Source organism: Neltuma alba, unplaced genomic scaffold, assembly GCF_004799145.2.
Source record: "Neltuma alba isolate B1F8T4 unplaced genomic scaffold, ASM479914v2 tig00010947_pilon, whole genome shotgun sequence".
Taxonomy (NCBI): Eukaryota; Viridiplantae; Streptophyta; class Magnoliopsida; order Fabales; family Fabaceae; genus Neltuma; species Neltuma alba.
In genome coordinates this window covers 17,705-42,878 of record NW_021635720.1, presented here as the reverse complement: position 1 = coordinate 42,878, position 25,174 = coordinate 17,705, and the positions used below count along the sequence as shown (strand labels likewise).

Genomic DNA, 25,174 nt, shown 5'->3' with positions numbered 1-25,174 from the left:
TTTACTTTAAAAAAATTAAGTGAAATGGTGAATATTTTTGTTTAAATACAAAATTCAAGGTTGATTTTGTTTTGTTTTTACGACGTTTATGTTTTTGCAATTGTACTCCTTTGGTCCTTAATATAAAACCCATTTAACTAATTTGATTAGATTAAGGAAGTTAGGTAAGTTAGTTAATTATATGAAATATGACACATTTTTCCTAAAACACCATGATCATCTTTTTTAATACCTCATCTCCCTATTTTATTTGGTTATAATTGGGAGAGTATCTATAGGGGTAATTTAGAGAAAATTGATAAATATGAGAAATGGGTCTTATATTTAGGACCAAAACCAACTCAACAATTGGGTCATATATTAAAGACCAGAGGAGTATAACTTAATTTAATTAATCTATAGGCACGAAATTATCAAATAATTGCAACTTATTCAGACACAAACTGGCAAATTGTTGCACTGTCTTCCTTTCCTTTTTTTGTCAGAAAGTTGCTAATTATTTTTTTATTCTTAAATTTAGCTTGAAAATGCTATATTTATTATTCTTCTTATTTTTTTAATAGAATTTATGGTTCTAAGTACGATACTTTTAATAATACCTCACCTAACCTAATATTGCTGCATGTAAGTCCAAGAGGTTAGTTAAACTACCAAACACAGAATCACTGAATCCTGAGAAGCATGCGTAACTTGGAAGTTGGAATTTTAAAATGATTCATTGAGGTTGGTATTTTATGACCCTTTTGATATGAGTAAAGGTTAATGTTCAATTAAATATTGAGGTATAACATAAAAAAGAGATAATTTACCACATATAAGGACAATAAAGCTTATTATCGGCCAAAAGAAATCATTTACAATAATTTAAAAAGTGTTTTATAATTTTTTTATTCTTAGTATAGGGGTTACTTAACTAATTTAGATAGATTAAAAAAGTTAAATAAATTATTTAATTATAAAAATTACTAGCTTTTTAAGTAACTTATCATATTCAAAGCATTTTTAATGGGAAAAATTACTAGCTTTATTTCCATCTGGGATTCCATGAACGCAAATTAGCTTTTAGTATTCAATATCAATGACTTTTTTTTCCCCATAAATTACAGTCTCTTTAAGTTTTTTTCCCGTAGTGCCTCAACAAGATAATAAAGTTTTTTCTATTTGAAAATTCTAATTAATTTATTGAATTTTCTTGGAAAATATTACAAGTTTCCATACCATAAGTCATAACATATTTGATCATCAATGCGCAAAATCATTTACTTGTGTGGATCAATAAAATATAGTTTGGTCGGAATATCTAACACATTAAACATTACAATAATTCTAACTGCATTACTAGTACTATTTTATTGAAAGCTTTATAATTAATACTCCTTCCGTTCCTTATTATAAGAGACACTTGATGCTTATGCCATGTTCCTATGTATAAGAGACACTTACAAGTTGTCTCTTCTTTTTTGTGTTAATTTACTATTTTACCTATATTTATTATCTCCAACTCACACTCTCTCTCCCTCCCACTTCTCTTTCTTTTAATAATTTAATTGTTCTCTCTCATGCTCTCCTTATTAATGAGGGCATTTTTGGAAAAAAAATTATACTTTTTATACATTAATTGTTCTTAACTAACTTTAACTGTTTTTTTTATCAACGTACTTCGGTTATTTGTCTCTTATAATAAGGAACGGAGGGAGTACATATATAATAGTATTTTATTTATTGGCAACATGCAAAATTATTTACTTTTTGTTGGTCAAATACATAAAACCGTTTTCCTTGTTTGGTCAGAATATCTAACTCATTAAACGTTACAATAAATTTAGTACTTATTATTCCCTACATTGTCGGATCTTTGTTATCTTCATTAATTGATCATAAATATCGTTGTTAAACTTGTTTCATGCAGCGATGTTTTTTCCTGGAAAAATATTTTTTTAAAAAAGTAATTTTTTTGCCATCATTTAAATTCTAACTACCAGCATTCTAGTTTCCCCCTTTTCCCCCATTCAATAAATCTCAATATATACATGAAAAAAATCAATATTATATCAATTAATATAACATGAAAATGTGTTGGCAAGAAATTATAACATGAAAATATATACTACTAATAAGTAATAACATTGATTTTGAAAATACTCCCTTTGCTCTATAAAGTACAAATAGTCAAATTACATAAATAAAAAAATTAGTTAAAATTAATTAAAAATAATAGGTATGTAAAAAAATGTAATTTTTTCCCAAGTAACAGAAATTTTTGTCATTTAAAATTGAGTAAATGCACAGCCAATAACCTAATCTTATTTGTCAGGTTTCAGGTGCTTCGTGTACTCTATTTTCTTATGGTATATCCAATACTCTAATCTTATTTTTCTGGTATATTCAAGATCTCGATATTAGTTTTTAGTTATATTTAGTACCCTAATCTTGAAGGTGTTAAATGCACCTAAAATAATATTAAGGTGCTGTGTGCACTAAAAAAAATATAAGGTAAAAGTACTGGATGCATCATAAAAAAGATTTGAATATATTAGAAAATAAAATCATAGTGTGGATGTATGTTTACCTTTAAAAATTTATAACCTTCTGTATGTGCACCAATTTATTTAGAAGTTAAGTGGCTACTTTTAGCAGGGGAAAAATTAGTCTTTATTGCCGACACCACAACTTTTATTTAATCAAACTTTACATAATAAATAAAACATACTCCTCCGGTCCTTAATATAGGATCCAATTCTTGAGTTGATTTTGGTCCTAAATATAAGACCTATTTCCCATATTTATCAATTTTCTCTAAATTACCCTATGAATACTCCCTCAACCATGATCAAATAGAAGAGGGAGATTGGGTATTAAAAAAGATGATTATGGTGTTTTAGGAAAAATATGTTACTTTTCTTATACTTAACTAACTTACCTAACTTCCTTAATTTAATCAAATTAGTTAAATGGGTCTTATATTAAGGACCGGGGAGTATTAATTAACATCACAAATCAATAATACACGTTATTGGCAAGAATCATACATTACAATCTTTTTCTTCTTTTCAAAACGGACAAAAATTAAAGGAGGATAAAGGGTGTGTGGTATTCATATAAGTGAGGTCAATCATAGTAATTAAAGTTGGCAGTCATGCGCAGAACAGGAAAGATTCATTCACGGAATGATAGGGATGCTAGCCACCTTGTTCCCATGTTCCTACACACTCTCTCTCTCTCTCTCTCTCTCTCTCTCTCTCTCTCTCTCTCTCTCTCTCTCTCACCATGAGGTTCATATATTATCTCAAAATCTCACTTCTTAAGGTAGTAATATTCATTCAGAAACTAAATCTGGAGGCTCATACTAATTTTTGTTGCTGACTTGTCCTGTTCTTATTGGATTCTTGCTTCAACCGATTCAACCTTGACTACAGAGGACCCAACCCAACCCGTTCTCTCACTCTTCTTCTTCTTCTTCTGTTTCCCTCTCTCTCTTCCTTGGCGCAAAGAGACCAGGAGAAGTAGGTGAAAAGCAAAGCACAATTTCATGTTTTCGCATTTCCGTGACAACCACTATAGCTCCCTTTACCTAATCTAATACAAAAGTGCGAGGAATTCACCGGAAAAAGTGAGACAAGAGAAAGTAGAGTTACCCGGTGGAAAAGAACTTTGTCTCGTGGGGGTTCTGTGATTAGTTCATTCGTTAAAATTTTGTCTTTGGAGTAAATGACATCTGGGGAAGTGGTTGGGAGGTTAAAGTGACGGATGGAATCCCATGTACGCATCTAAGTTGGAGGTTTGAAAGTTTGGGAATTTTAAGTCAGATCTCTCTGATTTGTCTTTGATGCTTTTGAAGTCGGAGCTCCCTTGCGGATTTGAAATGTTGATTTTTTTGGGGTGATGGTTATGGTAGGATTCAGACTCAGACGCAATGAAGTTGATGCTTCTTTGACACTTTGTGGAAATGTCGGCTTCTTTGGCGTCTCTTGAGCGCCCTCGGCCTGCCACTTCCAACGCGGTATGTTTTCTTCTTGCTATAAAGGAGATATACCAGCTGGGAAAGAGTTTTGTTTATGAATTCTAATTAGTGTTGAATCAAATGCGGGAACGGTTACGATTTGCAAATGAGCAGATTTATAACTTGAACTCGGACGCTTTTAATTATGTAAGCGTTTTTGCGCTTTGAGAATGTAGTCATAGAAGAGAATATTCAAGGCAGTTGAGTAAGGCCTTCATTTTTCGCTGTGTTTAAGTGTTGAATCTGACGGGGAATTCTGTGCGAGATACCCGTTTAACCCTTCAGCGATCTCTGAAATTTCAAATTAGTAAAAACATAGGCTTCCGAGAGGTAGCGAAGAATTTTCCCACCAGGGCACTTTTTAAATATGCGATGAATATTTGTTTCCAAAACTTTGGACCATTTGCCTACATTTATAATGTAGTGACAATGAAAGGGATTCATATGGATAATCGACATTGACTGGCACCATTGACTAGCAATAGATAATGGTTGCAAGTAAGTACATTGGCGTAGAAAGGAAATTCATGGCTGAAGCAGTATAATTTAGAAGAATTCCATGAACAGTGTTTGTGAAAGGAAGCAAAAGGTGCTGCCTGACCTTACTGTGAACGTGGATTGCTAAATAGAACAATATAGAGGGTAAAGCGTATCTATTCTACTTCCATTTCTGCCACAGTTCATTAAGAAGGGACCTATTCTAGTCAGTTGGACTGCGTTGATGTCCTGCAATGATGTTTAGTTACACGATATGTCTTGGTAGATGATTTTTATAGCGATCTTCTATTTATGCATGATTAAATATGTTATGATGTACATGTTTAGAGTGAGTGTGGTTTAAATTAGAATGGGCAAGATGTGAGCCTGATCTTATGTTGTTTCTGTGGAAATTTCTCTCTCAAGGGTTTGTCTCTTTCAGATCTATGATATCTTTTAGGGTGGGCGGTAGCCTGCCTTTTAGATTCTGGGAGATGATTTGGGTGGGAAAAATGTTCTTTCTCTTGAGGCCTTTTTGAGTCTATTGAATTTCATCTTTTCATAACTCTTTTGCACAAAAACTTTGGTCTTTTCAGGATTATTGTTTTTTCTTGGAACTTATATTTTAATAGGGATTCATTAGGTTGAGTCGAGAATGACAATCCTTTTGCCTCCTCACTAGAGCCCATCTTTTCTTCTTGGACTTTGGGTAAGAGGGTTTGGAATATTGATCCTTGCAGTGTGCAGTCATGTAAACCGTACATTCTTTGCTGTATGCACTCTTATGTTGGGGAAAGTTTTATTTGAGAAGCAATTTCATTTTGGAAAAAGCTCCTTCAATGGACAGGTTGTTTATATGTATGCTGGTAGATTAATACTATTGACTTTTTTTGCAGCTCACTAGGCTCATACAGCTTCTTCCCTAATGTTTTTTATTGTAAAATTTGCCTTCCTATCGTGAAACTTTTTATTTATCTATAATGAAGCAAATAAGCTATTATGTTTTCGAATATTGATCATGTTGAGTGTTTTTTGGCCTCACTTTTTTTATTGTTTATCTTCTGTTGGATAATAACATTTCCATTCCCCAAATATGGTGCTTTTTTTTTAAAAATAATAAAGCCGGTGGAAATATTTAGTTTATTTCCATCACAAGTACCAACTGTCTGATTTTTGAAGAGTTTTAAGTAGAGGCGAGAAAGTGGTTGTTTGTTGGGGTTTCTGACATTTTCGCAATTTGTGACAGGCTTTTAAAAGTGGCCCACTTTTCATATCTTCTAAAGGTTGGTTACTGTACCTTTTTCCTTATTTACTTTCTTTATTCTCTTATAGGGACAAAGATGTTATTTTCTGAGGTGGCTCTTTTGTTCTCAGTGTTTTTAGTTAGCCTACAGACCCAAATATATTGAATGATGCAAATATTTACTTTTGTTGTCCTGTTCTGAATTTTTGTAGGAATAGGCTGGAAGTCTTGGAAGAGGCGTTGGTTTATACTGACTCGGACATCATTAGTTTTCTTCAAAAATGACCCTGTTAGTACCACATAAATGGCTAAATCTTTTCAAGTCATTTGATCATCTCAATATGTATTTTGTTTTTCCCGTGTCAAATTATTTGTTCTTTCTTTATGATTCCACTCTGGACTAAGCAGATATTCAGTTATATTCGATGATCTTAAAAAACAAAATGGTATTGTGTGATTCCTTAAACCATGCCCACCTATCAACATCAGAATATGGATGCGCTTTGTGCAATTTCTTCTTAATAAATGACATTTCATTTAGTTACTAGTTATTGTTGTAGGTCTGAAGTGATTGGATTGCCTTGTGACAGTCTTCAGTCTTCATTTATGTAACTACTACAACTGAAATATATGGCAGTTACAACTTTTGATATTAGAATTAGTAATTGTTTTTATGTTGATTGATTATGTAGAGTGCCCTTCCTCAGAGAGGTGGTGAAGTTAATCTTACACTGGGTGGTATTGACTTAAACAATTCAGGGAGGTAAATATGATGATTAAAATATTTTTTATTTTATATTTTGGTTATCTATGTTGTAATCATAACCTGTGAGTTATATATCTCCCAGTGTTGTTGTTAGAGAAGACAAAAAGCTTCTTACAGTACTGTTTCCAGATGGACGTGATGGTCGAGCATTCACGCTTAAGGTGCTTTATTTACAATTAAATCCTTAAGGGATAAAATGGACATCAATTATAATTATTTGTAATTGGTGATAACCATTTTAAAATGGCCTGTTTCTCCATTTTCTTATCATACACCAGGCTGAGACATCAGAAGACTTGTATGAATGGAAGACAGCTCTTGAACAAGCCCTTGCACAAGCACCAAGTGCTGCCCTTGTCATGGGACAAAATGGGATCTTTCGTAGCGATGCAAGTGATTCTATTGAAGGGTCTTTCCATCAATGTTTGTTCTTATTCTTCAATATATTTTATGCTTTTGTTTTAAGTTCAGTAAGAACTTATTTCAATAATTATGTTGGTTGTTATTCACTGGGTTTCTTTATTGGTTTCGAGTTTCTTTCTTTTTCTTTTTAATTTTTAATACCATTTTATTTGTCATTTTGTCAAGGTCGTTGTCATTCTTATTGTCACTTGATTTTATATTGGGCATTTAGGGAGAGACAAGCGTCCTGTTAAGTCCTTAGTTGTTGGAAGACCAATTCTGCTTGCACTTGAAGATATTGATGGTGGTCCATCCTTCCTTGAAAAGGCTCTTCAGTTTTTAGAGAAGTATGGTAAGTTATGATTTTAAAATATGGTTTGGTTGCCATATCCTTGTGGTGCAAAATGCACTTCTTTTCAGCTAATGGTCCATGTGTAATCATTTGGAGTCATGTACCAATCACCATTCTTCTCATTTTCAATTAATTTTACACTAATGTTATGCTTGATAAATAGAAAAATAACAAACTAAATAACTTTCTGTGCATTGTGGGATGAGTTTGACATTTTAAAACATTCTTTTGATATTAATGGGAATTCTATTAGGAGGTGAGAATTAAATCAGAGAGAACAAGGTGTTATCCCCAGGAAAGCTGTGAAACTATACATCCTTAATGCACAAAAAAAAAAAAAAAAAAAGATGTCAAAATAATGGAGCACTCAAGTTCCCATGCATGTCTAAGTAGGAGATTCCATGAAACAAATCATGTGCTGAACAGTGGTAGAGATCATCATGAATAGTTGAGTGAGACGTGAATTTAAGTTTAAAATAATTTAATCACGGATTGCATCAATAGTTGAGACACAAGTTGAGGCTGTTTACATGTCAACAACATAGTAACAGTTTGCAATACGTAATTCAAGGGAAAAAATTATCAATAAGTTCCAATTTAGTCACTATTTCAGGTCTCCGGATAAAGAAAAAGAGAAGTAATAGCCTGATTATTGAAAAATTTGAGTCTTTCAACCATTAAATTATGCACAATGAGGTTTGTTGGCTAGAAACCATATTGTTTTTCAATTGAAGTTGTCCAAATTTGTGCTCAATTGCCAGTTTTGGGTTGGACTTTTCTTGAATGGGATTGTAAAAGGCAGTTTTGAATTATTTTGTTGGTCTACATCTATGCCCTGGTTTTTTGGATCAGCTTATAGCCATAAATTATTTATCATTTCATTTGCTTAAGTTTTGAATGCCTTTCACTTTGTGTTGCTTAAGCATATTGGAAATACATCCAATTGTACAATGGAGGACAAAAGAATTATAATGCATGAAACATGTTAAACATCTTCTTTTGTTAAGGAGTTCTGTTCATTTTACCGCGTCCTTCTGCAGGAACTAAAGTTGAAGGAATTCTGCGGCAATCTGCAGATGTTGAGGAAGTAGATCGGAGAGTTCAAGAATATGAGCAAGGTACTAATAATGGTTTACTCCTTGTCAATCCTGTTTGCATATCTATAGCCAAATTAGAGCCTCCATAGGAGGTTTTTGCCATAGTTCAACTTTCTTGCAGATTAAAGAATGACAAAGATGCTCTATAACCTTAGTCCTTAGATTGTTAGTCATTTTTATGTGTTTTTACTTTTCTTTTCAAGCATCAATTTGAACCTCCTTATTTTTACTGATATTTTCAGGCAAGAATGAATTTTCCCCTGACGAGGATGCTCATGTTGTTGGTGACTGTGTCAAGGTACTTATATTTTGTTTATTGAGTATTTATTCAGCTTAAATCAATGAAATCTGAACCTAATAATGTGTTGAACATACTATAATATTAAGGAGAAAAATCTCCGTGTAATATTCTCCATGTGCACTAGGATTGCTTGTTCATGATATCTAAGCTACAAATCTTTCAAGCACAAAAATTGAATTTAGTGTGATCGATTTTTTATATAGGAGATTCTAAGTTTTCTAGGACTTCTTTTTCTTTCCTTTTTTAGAAAGCGTAAGATAAGATATATATCTCAAGTACTGCAGAAGGGCATGTGACAGAAACTGTAAGGGAAGAGCAATGACATCAATATAAAACTTAGCGTTGTCAATTGTGTACCCTTAGCTTCTGAAAACTCCTTGAAGCAGCATATTGTAGACCAAAAAGAACCGCTAAACAACTGGAATCGATTTAGTCATTATTGCTGGATGCACAATTTTCTTCAGCAGTTGTTTCCTTACCATTTTCTTCCCGTCCAATTAATTAATAGGTTCATTTACCTTGAGATCTATTCAGATATTTGACTTCTTGCTTCTCTATTAGTTTCCAGTCCTTTCGGTTAAAAACTGGAGTCCGTAGAGCAACCAGGCATCATTTGATCAGCCTTGAGGGTTGATGAGTTTAATCAGGAAGCAGCTAGCATTTTTTTTTAATTCAACTAATAAAATATGAATCCTGGATTATGACGAGCCTATTTTTTAAGCATTTTGTATTCTAACATGCTTGCTTTGTTTACAGCATGTATTAAGGGAGCTACCTTCATCTCCAGTTCCAGCATCATGCTGCACTTCTTTGTTGGAGGCTTATAGTAAGTTTGTTTCTGTGTTTCATTTCTTTTCTTGCCATGTTTTAATGATAGATGCCATGTGTTCTACTAAAATCCTCAGTGCTTTGTATGTTTGTACAATAATCCTGCTGTGGCAGGTACAAAGAAACTTGAATTCAGAGAGATTTCTTTATACATTAAAAAATCTGATGCTAACATTTGATGTGAGACCTAATTAGAATTTTCTTTGTTTTAAAATAGGATTTTATTTATTTTGAATTTCAAAGGATAGAATTTATCTTTTAGCTTATGTTTTAGGATTAAATTAGGTTTAGATTATTATTATTTAAATAACCAGTATGAGTTACATTGCATGGAGTCTCAAGAACCACACTGTAGATTATTTAATGGATAATGACAAGACAAACAGCTCTCTTATCTCTTTATCTTGAACAGTGTGAAATTATCTTATTCCTCAATGCTGTTGCAATTGCAGTATATGCTTGGTTGAACATTTAGGCAGATGCAATTTTCTTTTTGTATAATGATTTGCTGCAGCTCATATTTTAAAAAGCATATTCATGAACCACTTAAAAATAGCATGCAAAGTTCACGCGTTGGGGATTTGATGTGTCTGATGTTGTTATTTTCCTTTCCCTAACATGTTGCAGGTCCTGTTGCTTGAGTTTTGTTTATAGATATGAATGGTGGTAGAGATTGATTTTTTTGTGGTAATTAATATTGTGAAATAGTTAAGGAGTTAATTAGGGGACTCTCCTATTAGTATGAGTAGGATTTATGGGGATGTAAAATGTGTCTATTGGTCAAATAATAGTACCTTTATAGTTTACTTGTGACATTGATGATGTTCTGTACTCTTTTATTTGGCAAGAAATTGACAAGAGGGAGGCTAGGATCAGTGCAATGCGCTCTGCTATACTGGAAACCTTTCCAGAGCCAAATCGACGTTTATTACAAAGGTAATCCCCCCCCCAGGCTTCCCTGTGGACTCTGGTAGATGATGTGTTCCACAAACATTCATTTGCATGATGCCATTCTATTATTTGCCAAATTCGTAGTACTGTTTGAGTGATTGTTGTTTTAGGATTTAGAAATTTTCGGGGGAAAAGTCTTGGGTTTATAAGCTTTATATTGGTTTAAGAGAATGGTGGGACTGTTAAAAGAATTGGACTTGAGGAAAGATTCTTGGGTTTTCTCCGGACGTCAATCATTGTTATATAGTTAGTGCGGAAAAGAGTATTATCCATTCATTACATCAACATCTTCCATTTATACTAATTGGAGCCTCCTAAGTCCTAACTGACCATCTTAGCCCATTCCTAACAAATCACTGATCTTTACGTAACATGTGCCATTCATAAGAAATAAACTAGAAATAGTAACTTGTTTGTTATTTGTTATGATGTCTTTAGAGTTATAAAAAAATGTGGTGTTTAATAAAATATTTAAATATTTTGGAAATATAACAAATGTTGATATCTCTACCTATGCAGAATTTTGAAGATGATGCATAAAATTGCTTCTCATTCTCTTGAGAATCGGATGACTCAATCTGCTGTTGCTGCTTGCATGGCACCATTGCTCTTACGACCTATACTAGCAGGAGAATGTGAACTGGATGATGAATTTGATCCTAATGGTGATAGTTCAGCTCAGCTTCTCGCAGCTGCTAATGCTGCTAATAATGCTCAAGCAATTATTACCACTTTGTTGGAAGAGTATGATAGTATTTTTTATGTAAGATACTCTCAGCCAACCTTTTGTTTGTTGTCTGAAAAATGGTGATTAATATATATATATATATATATTCATTGTTTGATTCAAATCAGGAGCTTAGCTTCTAGCTGTTGTTTCAGGATGATAATATACAGAGATGCTCCATTTCAGCAGACTCTCGGGTTGAGAATAGTGAGACTGAGGATTCCACTGATGATAATAATATAGATGTGAAAGAAAATGGCTACCATGATGCAGAGAATGAAGTTGATCAAGAAACAGATGATGATGCTGATCGTGTGCACAGTGGAAAAATGAGTGAAAGTAGTGGTTATGCTGGCAGTGATCTTTATGATTACAAGGTTCTATCTCATTTAGCTGCATATTTACTTGTTCCTCCTGAGCCTTTTATTTGTGCTGTAGTCATCATTTGTCTTCTCTATTTTCAGCAGGCATTTGGGGGTGATGATTCTGATGCTGGATCCTATAATGGTTACCATGCTAAGGCTGAAAGTGCAAATCTCAATGTTGATGCTGATGCCAAGCATTCTGCAGACCCGAACAAGCAGAAGGTCAATGAAAATTCAGCTGACGAGAAGGTTGCTCCAAATATGTTGCCTGGCCCTGAGTCTTACCGTTCCATGGGTGAGATATTATCTTCAATGGATTCTGGCAACCATTTTTCTGCGCCTGGAAATGAATCAAGTTCTGGGAAGCAAACTGGTAGATCTAGCAACACTAATGTCAGTTCTAAGCGATCAACATTCTGGGGAAGGAGCAATGTGAGTCGTTTTTATCTTACCTTCACTGCCTTCAACAATTTCCCCATATATGCCGTGTTCACCATATTGCACTGTTCTTTAATTTCTATCCTTTTTCATATTTCAGAAGGTAAATATTGTTGAAGGAGGGGTGCGGGAGAGTGAAGGTAGATAGGGTATAGCTCAAAATATTTCAAAATGGCCAATCACCATTCATACCTATAAATAAGATGCGTAATAGTCTGTGTACCCACTCTTAAAATTCTACCAGGATAATAAATGTTAACATGATTCTCAACTGTTCCTAATCTTCACTGGGAAACTTTAGTAAACCAAATCTGTAAATTATATTCCCTAAACTCGTTACAAATTAAATGTAATTCCCTGTTCATATAACCCCATTTGTCCCCAACAAAATGGGAAATTGTTACAAAAAGAGTTCAAATAACATGGAGTGATATAGAAATGACATCCTTAAACAAAACACTACGGGAACATGATAAGAACATTAATGCAACAAAGCCCCTTATTGCTGCTGCATTCCTGATAAGGAGAACCCCTTAAAAAGGTTGAGTTTCAGACTGTTCGGAAGCCAAGAGGACAGATTTACTAATTAAAAAGGAGAAGAAAGAAACTTCTTTGCTTGGTTATGTTGTCAATATCATCTTTCTATTCTTTATCACATTATCTTGTTTATTGTGCTTTATCTGAAGATCTGTCTAGTTTGAACATTTTATCCACAATACGCAAGAGAAGTGTATATCTCTGAACTGCCAATCTAAACTGTACTGCAAAATGTTCACAATTTTTAGGGGCTAAATTATGGGATGATGAGATTGTGTTATATAGTTAATGGAACGCAACTTCACATATAATCATGTCATACCGCATTTAAATGAGTTGTCAATTTAATCATGTCCAGTTACTACGGTAACAGATGGTATGACTTAATTTCATGAGAACAAAACCAGTGTACAATTTCCTATCTGTCTTGTGTAGTTGTGTCTTTAGTCTTTTATACATCTGCTAATGCAATCTGATTTATGCAGGCGAAAAGGACACCCTCGGTGGAATCTGTGGATTCTTCTGGAGAAGAAGAGTGAGATGCTTATTATTATCTTACAACTTTTCGTATAGAGAATGCTGTCTAGCAAGATTTATGTGTTCTTTTTTACTACACAGAGGGAAGCTTATAATGCATGCCATTTTCCAGATTTAATGCCAACAAATCCCTGGCTTTAAGGGCCTCTTTTTTTTTCATTGATATAGTTATTGTTACTGTTTCTTTCTAATGGTTATTCCCTCTCCCTGTACCATGGCATTATGTCTTCCTCCCTTTCTGAAGCTATAGAATCTATGCTCTTTCTATCATGTGATTTGCTTCATGCATGCTCTCTTTTTTCTCCTAGAAAGAAATAAACATATAAATACTTGGTTTCTTTTCTGTTTGTTTCTAGACTTGCTATTCAAAGACTAGAGATTGCAAAAAGTGATCTGCAACATAGAATTGCAAAGGAGGTATATTACTATGATTCAAGTTATTCATACCAAAAATGTAGAATATGTGTACATTATTATTCAAGGCCTGGTCATGTTTTCATTTCAGGCTAGAGGAAATGCAATTTTACAAGCAAGCTTAGAGAGAAGGAAGCAAGCTTTGCATGAGCGGCGTTTGGCACTTGAACAAGATGTACTCTTCTCTGATATATCCATGCCTGTCTGGTGAATTTTGAATGCTTGAATATGATTTGCTGGCTTTTCTGCGCTTTCCTGGCATATGTTTGATACCCTTAACTATTCTTGACAAAAGTTTATCAGCGTTTTTGTTTTTTGTTTATTCAAAGTTCCTATATACTAATTTGTCCAAATTTGTTTTAGTTATCATTCCCCCTTCAGAAATTATGTTTGGCAGTCCGGCAAAAAAACAAAAAATTATGTTTGCCAGGAGTGCAGGATAGATGGAAATTGCTATACTTACCTTCGGAGTCTAGTCTTTGTATTTTCTTTTCCTAATCAATTTTATCATTTTCCTATTGTGCTGCTTATAGAATTCCAGTCCTAGGAACTGGAAAGTGACTGTTGCAAATGATGTCTTGTGAATTGTTCATTGTGTGACTAGTCTATGAAATGTTTTTGTGGCTCTTAAAGAAAGTGGTTCTTGCCCCTGAACAGGGATCTCATACTACCTTGTCCCTGTTAGAGTCATTTGCGATTTCAGTCCTCAAAAAAGAGTCATTTGCGACTGCTTATTTTTTCCCATATCCTTGTTTTGATTTCTCCCTATTTCTATTTCCTATGCTCTCGCACCACCTTGCTGTCGTTTCTAGCCTTCCATTCTTTCTAGTTTTCTGTGGATGCATGCTGCTACGTGTCTCTCTTTTTTTAATCCACGCAAGATCTGATTGATTTGTAACAATAAAGGTTTCAAGGTTGCAAGAGCAATTGCAAGCTGAGAGGGATCTTAGAGCTGCATTAGAAGTTGGTTTGAGCATGTCTTCAGGACAGTTTTCAGACTCACGTGGAATGGATTCCAAGGTTTTTTTTTTCCCCCCCAGAAATTTATGCAGAGTTTGCTATTTTTTGTTGTTTAATGGCTTTTTCAGTACACATAATCTTATCAAATTTATTCATGTAAAGACGAGAGCTGAACTTGAGGAGATTGCACTTGCTGAAGCTGATGTGGCCAGGTTGAAGCAGAAAGTCGCAGAACTCCACCATCAGCTCAATCAGCAAAGACAGCACCACTATGGTTCACTTCTTGATGCATCTGAACGGTACCAACAGATCCAAAATCCTCCGCAGCAGTAAGTATCTAGAGTTGCGCTAACTTTTAAGTTTGTTTGGCATTGCTGGTTATGTTGAGAAGTTAACGGTGTTGAACAATATCTGAACCCATATTTTTCCATCTCCATGTAGACAAAAAATTAAAAGTCAGGATTCTATGCCATAAGAGTTTTTTTTTCCTTGTGGTAATTGCTGAGGAACTTTAAATTCATTTTAGTTGCACATGAACTTGACAATAGCCATTGTTAACTCATGGTATTGATGCTGGAAATGTTGCACGTGGTGTCAGAAAAAAAATTGCTTTTGGGGGGGGGGGGGGAAGGAAAGAGGAATAACACACTGACTATTCTCCTTGTTTTGTTGTAATATTTCAGCTTTCTTGGTTTCTTATTAAAGCGCATCTTTTCATGCATCACTTGCCAGCATGGATTAAATTCCATCACGCTTTTCTTCTAATTGATCTGTCATTTCTGAACCTGAAATCTATGCTCCATTTTCTCTAGGTTCTATGTAAATGAAAACTCTATAAACCTATCAACAACTACATCCTTCTGTATTTACGTATGTCTGACTTATGCAGGAGATTTCTTCAGCAAGATTTTGATACAACCCTTGCCTATTGTAATCATGAAAGGAAACAAAGGACTGAGGTATGTTTTAAAACTGTTACTCAAAATATGATTTTGGGGAAGCAAAGGAGCGGGAGCTTGCATACCTGATCAATTACTTTTTCTCCTAATTTCTATTCGTCCATTCTATCACTCCACATCTTCTTGCGTAAACATCTTCTGATCTATCTTTCTCTAGTCAACTCCTGCTTTTGTAGTTTTGTTAATGCAAATAATACTGTTGTTCTAATGAGCAACCTATTCTTATTGCAGAGTATTTCCTCCGCTCCTTTCTATAAGGGCCTGATAACTAATTTATGCGGTTTAAGAAAACAGTTAACATCAGCTAAAAGTAATAAATATGTAAAACAATGAACTTTTCTTCCAAGTATGCCCTTATCTATAAGGGGGTAAGTAAGAGAGAGATATAGAGTAATAATGAGAGAAAGTATGAAAGGATGTGTAGTATGTCAAGTTGTCAACCTTTTAATTAATGCAATATATAAAATTAATTAGGGGCAAAAATGGCAAAAACACATTAAATGTTCAGACAACTCCAATTAGGCTCTTATACAAAAGACCAAGGCAATTCAAATTTCAGGCTCTTGTAAAAAAGACCGGAGGGAGGAACTTATTTGTCACATCTGTGATTAACCATACAATTAGAATAGGTCCATAAGTTGTATTAATTATGGAAAATAGCAGTTTTTGTTTTTCACCACCACCCTCTGATTTTTATTGGAAAAATTGTCAAATTATGACAATGCAAAATAAGAATGTCTGCTTCTGTTCTAGCTACAGAGATAGCAAGTTCAATCCACTCAAATTGTAAAGCATGTTTATTTACTTCATCAACTATTCTTTGACTATTTTATGAAATTAGTTGTTAACAAGTTGGTAACTGGATATAAAGTTAAATATCCATACCTTAATGGACAATCTCGTTGAGGCTAACAAGTTGGTAACTACATGTAAAGCTAAATATCCATACCTTCAACTGATATGAGATTGGTAATAGTAAATAGTTCTTCCTCTTTCCAATCCACTCAAAAGCATAAGGAATTATTTCTTTGACGTCGAAAACTCAATATGGCGCACATCCTTGTGCTATATATCTGGTGAGACATCAATGTTTTTCTTCAATCACTTAAAGACGGGGATTTATGCCTTTCAATGTTCCATTGCTCTTTGCTTATAAACTGTTTTTACAGTTTTGAGTGGCCACGTTGATACATTTCATTTCAACAGGAGAATTCGTTGGGTGCGGAATGGAGAGGTGTAAAAGGACAAGCATTGACCTCTGATAATGGCAGTAGGCAGCCTTCTTGGAGGAGACCTGTAGACTCCAATAGTCCATGTGATTCTAAAAGTACCGAGGCATCAACAAGCATGTCTGTTGATGAGCTCTGTGCTGTTGATTCTACCTCATTGCCCTCCGCCTCAAGAGCAGCTGAGGTAAGAATTAAGATTAGGCAAATATGGCATTGCAAATTTTATTGACTTAACCTCTTTCATTGAATGGAATTTGTAAGTTGCAACTATAATGAATCTCTAATACTCGAGTGTTCTGGTCACGGAAGCTATCACCAATATTACAACCTCTGCTAAATCTTTTTCTGCTTACAAATGGTTAGGCGCTTATATGACATCAATGATTCCAGGTTACAGAATACGGCAGACATCCATCTGTTGCATCCTCAACCCTTGTAGAATTAACTACTCGTTTTGATTTCTTCAAGGAAAGGCGTTCCCAGTTGATGGAACAGCTCCATAACCTTGACTTGAACTATGGTTAGACAACTTAATTGTTGAAGTTGACGAGCCAAATTGATGCTTCATCAAGTCATCTGGGAAGAATTGTGCCGACCGTCTTGTATATTCTTCGACTCTTTGCACAGACACATATATGTTTGTTGTCTGTAGTCCTGTGTCATGTTTCTTGTTCTGTTTTCCTTTCTCTTTCAGTAGTGAAAAGTTCATTGGTGTTTGGATGAGGAAATCCTTTCTCTTGGCCATCAGGCTACTTTACTCTTCATTGCTAGTTTATTTCTTTTCTTATTATTAATTCCTTGTATCTTTAGGGAAGGGGTTGGAGGTTGGTGTAATTATTTGTTGGGTCAATAGCTGGGAGGCATCTTGTTGACTGAAACATCTACTGTGAGGAAATTTTAACCAACTTTCAGCAAGTTTCTTTATGCATAGTGGTATGTATTTGCCTGAATCTGTTTGTTAAACCATGATGATGTCAGCGAGGATTGGCTCAATGTTTGGTGACCCCTTGGGCTTAAATTATTATAGCTGATCCCACTTATCTGGGATCATTGCAAGAACATGAAAATTGTGACCTTTAAATCACTTTAAGCGTTGATATTCTAGAACTGTTTCAAGATCAATTTCAATTTAATTAGGTAAGCTCGAACGTCAATTTAACTATATTTTAGAAATTTTCTTTAGATGGATTTTTAAGCCGTTCACCCACGTATATAACATAGTTGAGAGGAACAAACTGAGTTAAATATCGTCCTCCATCTTTGACGAAAAACGCATGCCCTATAAAGTGGGTGTTCCGACAAGAAAAATGAACAAGTGTTACATTCCATTATAGGGTGGCACTATCAGTTATTGCGATTATAAGTTGATTGTTCCCAGTCTCCAACAAGCCGACAAGACCAATGATATGCTAAGAAACAGGGTTTTAATCAAGTAATCAAATTAAACGTTTATCTTTAAACAAAACAATTGTATGGAAGGCCATATTACATCAGCAGTGGGTGGACTCGTATGAGTCACTTTTCCAGTTTTCTGTTATATATTTCAATCGGTTCTATTGCCAAAAAAATTCACTAGTTATTATTCTAGAGTTGTCCAATCATAGCTATTATTTAGAACCATGAAGACAAGTTGTAAGGCAGGTAATACAAGAACGCTGGGGGCCTTTGCAACTCAACTAATACTAAGTAGGTCCTCTTAAAGTTTTCCTAACCATGAGGTGTGAGTTCGGTAAAAGACATGATGGTTGCACAAGTTATGATTTAAGCCCAAAAAAGGGGGTAGTATGAGAACTATTATTTGTTGTTACTAAGGGGCTCCTCATAGATGGAAGTGAAATATGAAGGTAACATCTTATCATTTGATGGGCAAACCAGCCAGGACAAAGTATAGTATGCCTGAAAACAATTCGTCGTTATATTCCTATAATGAATGCACTACAAGTACCAATAGAATACTGCGTACAGATAGATGCTTCTCCAAAGTTGTCTAGCTGGGATGGTAAGGTAATCGGAGTTACACAACTGACAACTGACAACTGACAACTGATCAATGAATCTTCCACTAGGCATGAAATACCAAAAGGAAGGGGGGGAGGAAGAGAGAGACAAAACAAGGAAAATAGCAAAACCAAACCAAAACTTCTCCCTTTCCATTTTCCTTTGCAGTATCATAGAAAAGTGACAATGATTTTCTTCCATCGCGATGCGAACTTAGAGAGTCAGGTCTCCATCTGTATGTTTTCTTTACATTCAGTTACAAGTGCACTTACGGCTACATTGTGATTAAGAGAATCTTTCCTTACACTGGCACTCGTCTACCTCTGTAGCGATCAAACAGCTGGAAAGTTGACAGAAAATAAGCAACCTCAGTTAGAACAATCCAAAAATTATGCACGCAAATCCAAAGGTTTCAGCTTGATACCTTATTGTGGAAAAACTTGCACATTCACATATCATTAAACAGTTAAGACAATAATTAACATCATTGTTTTCTTCTTGCTTCCACCATCAAGACAAAAATTCGTATAACACTAGCAAAGATAGGAGTTCTTCCCCCAAATATCAGGGGACCAACGCCGCCTTAATTCAGCCCATAGTGGCAACCAAAGCAAATTTGTATTAGAAAAATAAAAAAACACGTTTAGCTTCCTGTGTCGTGGGGAACTCCAGCTTAGCAATAGAGGGAATTCCTGAGGTAAATCCTGCATCCATATTATCTCTCAATATCATTTGCTGACTCATAAGCACTGTAATACCCATTGTTTTGACAACGGGGACAACAAACAAATGTTTGTTAACAATTAGTGCGCTGAAGTTGCAGGAGAAGAACACTGCATTTTTGGTAGCTTACACAATAAAGAGTGAGCGCACTGGACAACACCCAACTAAGCTGGCCAAACTAATTCACGTCAGTGTTGACAGAAGACCAAACACAGTTTTCTCTTAACTGAATTCACATCACTGAAGTAACGGCAAACTTGAGACTCTACAACTCCAATATTGTGAGACTATAGCTTGTCATTTAAGGTCAGCTTGTTCTTCACATTTGTGAAGGTCATTGTACCTGATCAATAGCAACTATATCTTTCCATATGACTTCCATAATAAGTCATGATTGTCAAAGCATAATGCCCATACTAGGTTAGCAGCAAAATAGGTAGAGGTGTTCAATTGTGTTCCGTCTCAACATCCCATTCCTGTCCCAGTCATTTTGGGACAGCATAGTCCCATCCCGAAAGACAAAAGCGAGACGGGACAACGGTTTAGGAACAGTAAGGGACGCGGGATGAGATGGGACGTGGGACAGGAGTATCTCGTCCTATATTATCTTTATTTTTAATTGCTATAAATTTATTTTATTTATCATTACAATAGTATTTTGGTAATGATATTTATCAAATGTTTTTTTTTTCATTTGTTTATAAGTTGTTTTGTATGAGTTGCATGACATTCATTGTGGTGAACATTTTAGGTTTGTTTATTTTTTGTTTCTCAAGATTACAAAAAATATTTTTTTGGCCATTGTTTTCTTATTTTTAATCTATTTTCTTCATATAGTTTTTATCATAAGTTTTTATACTTCATGTATAGTTAGTTTTCAAATTAGAAAAGTTAAAAAAAAAAAAAAAAAAGACGGGACATCGGGACATGATGCTATTGGGACGGAACGGGACACACGACAGAAAAGCTGTCGCGTCCCGTCCCATGAACACCCTTGAATTAACAGGGATGAATACAGTGCGATAACAAAATACTTATATGAAGGCCAAAAAATGATATGTAAAGACAATTCATCACACTAACATACCGATCTAACAAATGGTTGTTGAAACAACCAGCCGAGAATGGGAATCTTTTGCACGAAGACAGCTAATGTAGGCCAGAAACCACTGCAGAACATAATCAATCATTAGTTTCAACATTTAAATAAAGTAATAAACTCATTACAGCATAAAGTTTCTTTCAAATTCCAGCAAAACCTGAAGAGTACTATGAACCCATAAGCCTCCAGAATCATGCCCAGAATAGGCCATCCTAATATGAGAATAAGGAATCCAATGCCAAATGAAATTGTTCCCTACAAAACCAGCAAAAGAAAAATCATAGGATAGCGTAAAATAATTTCCATGAAGAGGGCAAGAAACATCAAGTGAAGGAAAAAGCAAATACAACAGAAAGGTACCTTGAAGTTACTCCGTTTCATGAAGAATTGTAAAGTTGATTTTAGTCCAATGGTCAAGGACACACCAGAAACAAAGAGGATCTGATTTGAGTGACACAAAAAATAACAAATCATTAGAAAAAGTGTCATTAAACGAAATAAAACAAAAGATCAACATAAACAAGAAACCTGTAATATCAGGAAACTTACATTTCCCATGGCTAGTAGTCCCTTGTCAAAGAAGAAGACAATCCCAAGGAATGAAAAGAATACACCAAAGCCAGTTAATCCTAATCCAATCTCTGTTCATGTGCCAATTTAATACATCAAATGAAATGTTAGGACCCTAGAAATTTTACATGTGAAACTGATGTAGCTAAATTCCAACACACAGATAGAAAAGTAACTTATCTACAGATAATATATTCTTCCACCAGCAAAGAAGAAACAAAACATGGACACTACTGTATGTTGCAAAATTAATTCAAATTTATGCTTCAATGATTCTAAGGTAACTAAATCTAAAAAGTTTTCTGCCTCCAAGAACTTGTAGAAAATCAATATGAAGCCCTGAAATACCCATACATGCGCTGTGAACATCTACTTCATGGGCAAATTAGCAGTTAGATGCCTTAGATATTGCAGTAACTTCTAAATAATGAAGGTCAATCATATTACATGAACATATACTAAGGGTGATTTCACGGAAGTCAAAACAAAACTCCTCTCACATACTTGCCTCAAACACTATAAAATTACTTCTGAAAAGCTAAACCAAATGCACCCTAAATCCATTATTGCATAGCTGCACTATGATGAGCTAGACTTAATGGGCTGAGGCTAATTAGAAGTTGTCTATATTGGACTACCATCTCTGAATCTGTTTCTGAAATTGCTGGCCTGAAACCCTTCACATTTGTTATTATTGGCTACTGACGTGAACAAATATCATCAAGTTGTTAAAAGAACTGGGATGCCACTGTAGTCAATTTATTCATACAAGAGTCAGCTCAGAAACTATCTCCTCTTCTTTTTCTTTTATTTTCCAGAGATTCTTCTTTAAGCTGAGGCCCAAGAGGCAGTAAACCGTACTCTTTCGCAATGCACACGGCATAACCAAGTCTAGTAACTATGATCATGTCAAAAATAGGTGACAAGATTAGGTAAAAGCATTTTTGAAACTAAAGCATCAATGACAAAAGTATCTTTATCATTAGGACTCATGCGTAGTTATTTCCAACCCACCCACACATAAGATCAGAAGATTCAGGTCAGCATCTTTATAACTTTGCCCACATAAATCAAAATCCAATTATACTCCCCCAAAGTAATATGTAATGATAAACTGTTCCAAACTCTATGGCCATGAGTCCTAAAAGAACTCAACACATCATATCCCCTAACATTGGGGAAAAAGAAAGATCAGATTCCACTTACTCTTTCGATCATTCATTTCAAAGGTAACCATTTTGCCGATGATTCAGGTGTAAAAATGCTTCTCCTTCGCTGAAACACAACAATGGAATAAAAATCAGCTAAAACATGAATGAGTTAATATTCAGCTCGGGAAGTTAATCAAATATCATTGAGCATATAACCACAAGAGAGAATCTCGATCCAGAATCACCCACGGAAAAACCAGCCATACAGTTATAAAAAAGAAAATGTAAATATTCTGACTGAACAAAGTCAATCTTTTAACTCAATATTCACAAACGGAAAAATGATGCAATCCTGTCATTCACGCACAGAGAGAGACATTGAACATGAAAAACAAATCATATAAGGACTATTCTCTACAGTGAGTGCATTCTGCACACACGCCCACATTGAACATGACAAACAAATCATATATGGATCATTCTCTAGAGTTAGTGCATACTGTAAGTATCAGGTTTTTCAACATTTTGGAATGGCATTAAAAACTCGTAATTGTTCCAACCAAAAAAAAAAATCGTAATTAGAATATCTACAATTTTACAGGATTTAAACCCCATAATTATGAACCTAGAATGAACATAAACATGTAAAGTCTGATAATGCCCCATATTGAAAGCAAATATTCATATGCAAATTTAAAAATGGTAATCCTACGATTCAAGCTTGCAACCTTAGGAAACCAATCCAGGGTTCAAAGGTTGATAGCTATTTCCCTTTACTTCCCTCCCTTATTCCTCAAGAACATACGCAATCCTAGAAATTACGAATTAATTCTTGTAAATTAATACAGTACAAAACAATAGATCTACCAGTGTTGATCAAACTACTGTGCTCACATATAGTGTTCTCAAAGAGTTCTATAAGCTACTTTATAAATAGAATAAACAGAAATAAACAAATCTTATAAAATGAAATGTCCAAAAACCAGTTGAACAATATATCCCATGGGAGAAAGTGCCCCGATCACAATTACCAACAACTGAAACCAGTATTGAAGAGTTAAGCCAAGGTGAAGGTAACTAAGCCGTTTGGATCTTAAATCTTAGTTTCTGCCCCAAAAGGAATACGATCCATACGCCCCGGGGGGGGGGGGGAGCACATAATCAAGATTCACATAGAGAAAGAGACTAATAAAGCAATAGAGCGAGAGCTCACCTGTGGCCGTAGAGTCACCGAACTACAGTACGGATCGTCACCGGAAGGTGGTCCTAGTCAAGACGAGAACGCTGGGGTTCGGATTCGCAAACGATAACAGCTATACGAGAGAGAGAAGAAGTGGGGCGCGTGGCGACGACGTGCTTGTGGTTTGCTAGTTTGTTCGCGGTTCGTTGGTTATTTATGCGGATTTTTCCTTTTTATTCAAATGATTTTTAATTTTAATAACAAATAAAAATGCCGTTATGATGTTGTTCGGCCAATAGAAGAACGAGAGCCTTTATAATCCTTCTTACTTGCGTTAGAAGTAAAAGAAACGAATCTCGCACAAATCATACATACCATGCTCAAGGAGAGTTTTTTTTTTTTTTCACCATCATCATTTTTATTTTTGTTTCTTAAAATTTAATTTCGAGTAAAATTATTGATTTTAAATTTTAGAAATCAAAACCAAAATGAAAAATAATATTAGCCCTTTATTATTCTTTTTGGACAAAATATTATTAATTCAAGTAAAACTGTTTTTTTGGGCCAGAACTCAAGGCAAGCATTATCCAACTCAAATTAAGGAGGATAGCGTGGGCAAACGGGCTTGGATAAGCCCAAAGTTAAGAGTTTAGATAGCAAAATAGTCTCTTAATATATGATTATGGATACCAACAGTGGTTGGGTCTAATAGAAAGAGCTAGTTCCTCACAATGTGGTGAACCAAAATTTGAATCCTTGTAGGGAAAGATGCCTATATTTAGTGCCCAACAGTGCCTCGAATAAGATTGTCTCTAATAAGAAGATACCTATGCTTGAACAAAAAAATATATATATGATTATGGGTTGTCAATAAGATTTGGTCCAGTTGATATAAACCCATATGACCCAACTCACCTAAACTTTCCTTTTTTCTAATGTTTGAAAATTGGGCCAGGCGTCAAGCTAAAAAGTTTAGTAGATTATAATTGAAATGATTAGACCTGTTGGGTTGTTCAGTCGAACAGGTGATGTAATAATCAAATAAAATTAATATTATGTACATAATAATATAAATATAACATACATGATGAAGAATAAAAAATAATATTAAAAAGAACAAGATAATGTTAGAGTAATAACATAATTTAGAAATAATATATATATATAAATATAAATATATTATATGGACGGAAGCAACCAATGCCTGAATCTGATAATAGGCCCAAACTCTAGCAAGTTGTTACAAGACAACCCAAAGCATTCATCCCTCGCTACGCCAGCCATTCCACCTCCACGGATGACTTCTCTGCAAGCTCCAGCACATTGGGCAAAGAAATCATCCCACAAATATACTACATCTGGTTTTTAATATAAGAGTTTATTTGATTTTTATTTTGATTCTCAATATAAAAACCTGATCCACTTTGTTTCTCATATTTATCTATTTTTTTGAGGTAATGTAGTTCTAGCCAATACATTTGATTAGCAAAGATAATTTAGAAAAGATAACACATATTTATTACAAATAACTAACTTAACTAGTTTTTTTAATCTATTCAAATTAGTCAACCAACTCTTATATTACCTCCGGTCCTTAATATAAGGTTCGCTTGACTTTTATTTTGATCCTAAATATAAGAACTCAATCCACTTTATCTCTCATATTTATATGGTTTTTTCCAAGATAGTCCTTCTAATAATGATAGTTCTAACAAATACACTTCATTAGCAAGGATATTTTAGTAAAGACCATAACTATTTATTACACGTAACTAACTTAACTTATTTCCTTAATCTATTCAAATTAGTCAATTAGCTTTTGTATTTAGAACCAGAAATAGTATTTGCTCGCATGCTTTCAAAAGAT

At 34.5% G+C, this 25,174-nt stretch overlaps 2 protein-coding genes across 4 annotated transcripts; one reads left to right on the top strand and one right to left on the bottom strand.

The window, feature by feature from the left end:
• The first annotated feature begins 1,255 nt into the window (after positions 1-1,255).
• Positions 1,256-17,377, top strand: LOC114760201 (rho GTPase-activating protein 7). 2 transcript variants are annotated; one of them, XM_028949462.1, is made up of 23 exons: positions 1,256-1,265; positions 3,706-4,000; positions 5,724-5,760; positions 5,933-6,009; positions 6,413-6,483; positions 6,569-6,647; positions 6,765-6,909; positions 7,121-7,240; positions 8,281-8,358; positions 8,580-8,635; positions 9,395-9,464; positions 10,315-10,402; positions 10,937-11,180; positions 11,300-11,521; positions 11,609-11,941; positions 12,970-13,019; positions 13,378-13,438; positions 13,527-13,610; positions 14,342-14,455; positions 14,558-14,724; positions 15,285-15,354; positions 16,561-16,767; positions 16,974-17,377. In XM_028949462.1, the coding sequence occupies exons 2-23, from the start codon at positions 3,947-3,949 to the stop codon at positions 17,106-17,108; spliced, it is 2,562 nt and encodes an 853-aa protein (XP_028805295.1). In that variant the 5' UTR covers positions 1,256-1,265; positions 3,706-3,946; the 3' UTR covers positions 17,109-17,377. The 2 variants fall into 2 exon arrangements, with proteins under 2 accessions (XP_028805295.1, XP_028805296.1); XM_028949463.1 differs by lacking the exon at positions 1,256-1,265 and having other exon boundaries at positions 3,327-4,000; positions 11,612-11,941.
• A 1,032-nt stretch (positions 17,378-18,409) lies between these two features.
• Positions 18,410-23,473, bottom strand: LOC114760202 (vesicle transport protein GOT1-like). Of its 2 annotated transcripts, none has more exons than XM_028949464.1 (7): positions 23,341-23,473; positions 22,183-22,251; positions 20,956-21,047; positions 20,767-20,847; positions 20,564-20,661; positions 20,392-20,473; positions 18,410-18,921 (listed from the first exon to the last, which is right to left on the bottom strand). In XM_028949464.1, the coding sequence occupies exons 2-7, from the start codon at positions 22,211-22,213 to the stop codon at positions 18,883-18,885; spliced, it is 423 nt and encodes a 140-aa protein (XP_028805297.1). In that variant the 5' UTR covers positions 22,214-22,251; positions 23,341-23,473; the 3' UTR covers positions 18,410-18,882. The 2 variants fall into 2 exon arrangements, with proteins under 2 accessions (XP_028805297.1, XP_028805298.1); XM_028949465.1 differs by having other exon boundaries at positions 22,183-22,246.
• Positions 23,474-25,174: the final 1,701 nt, after the last annotated feature.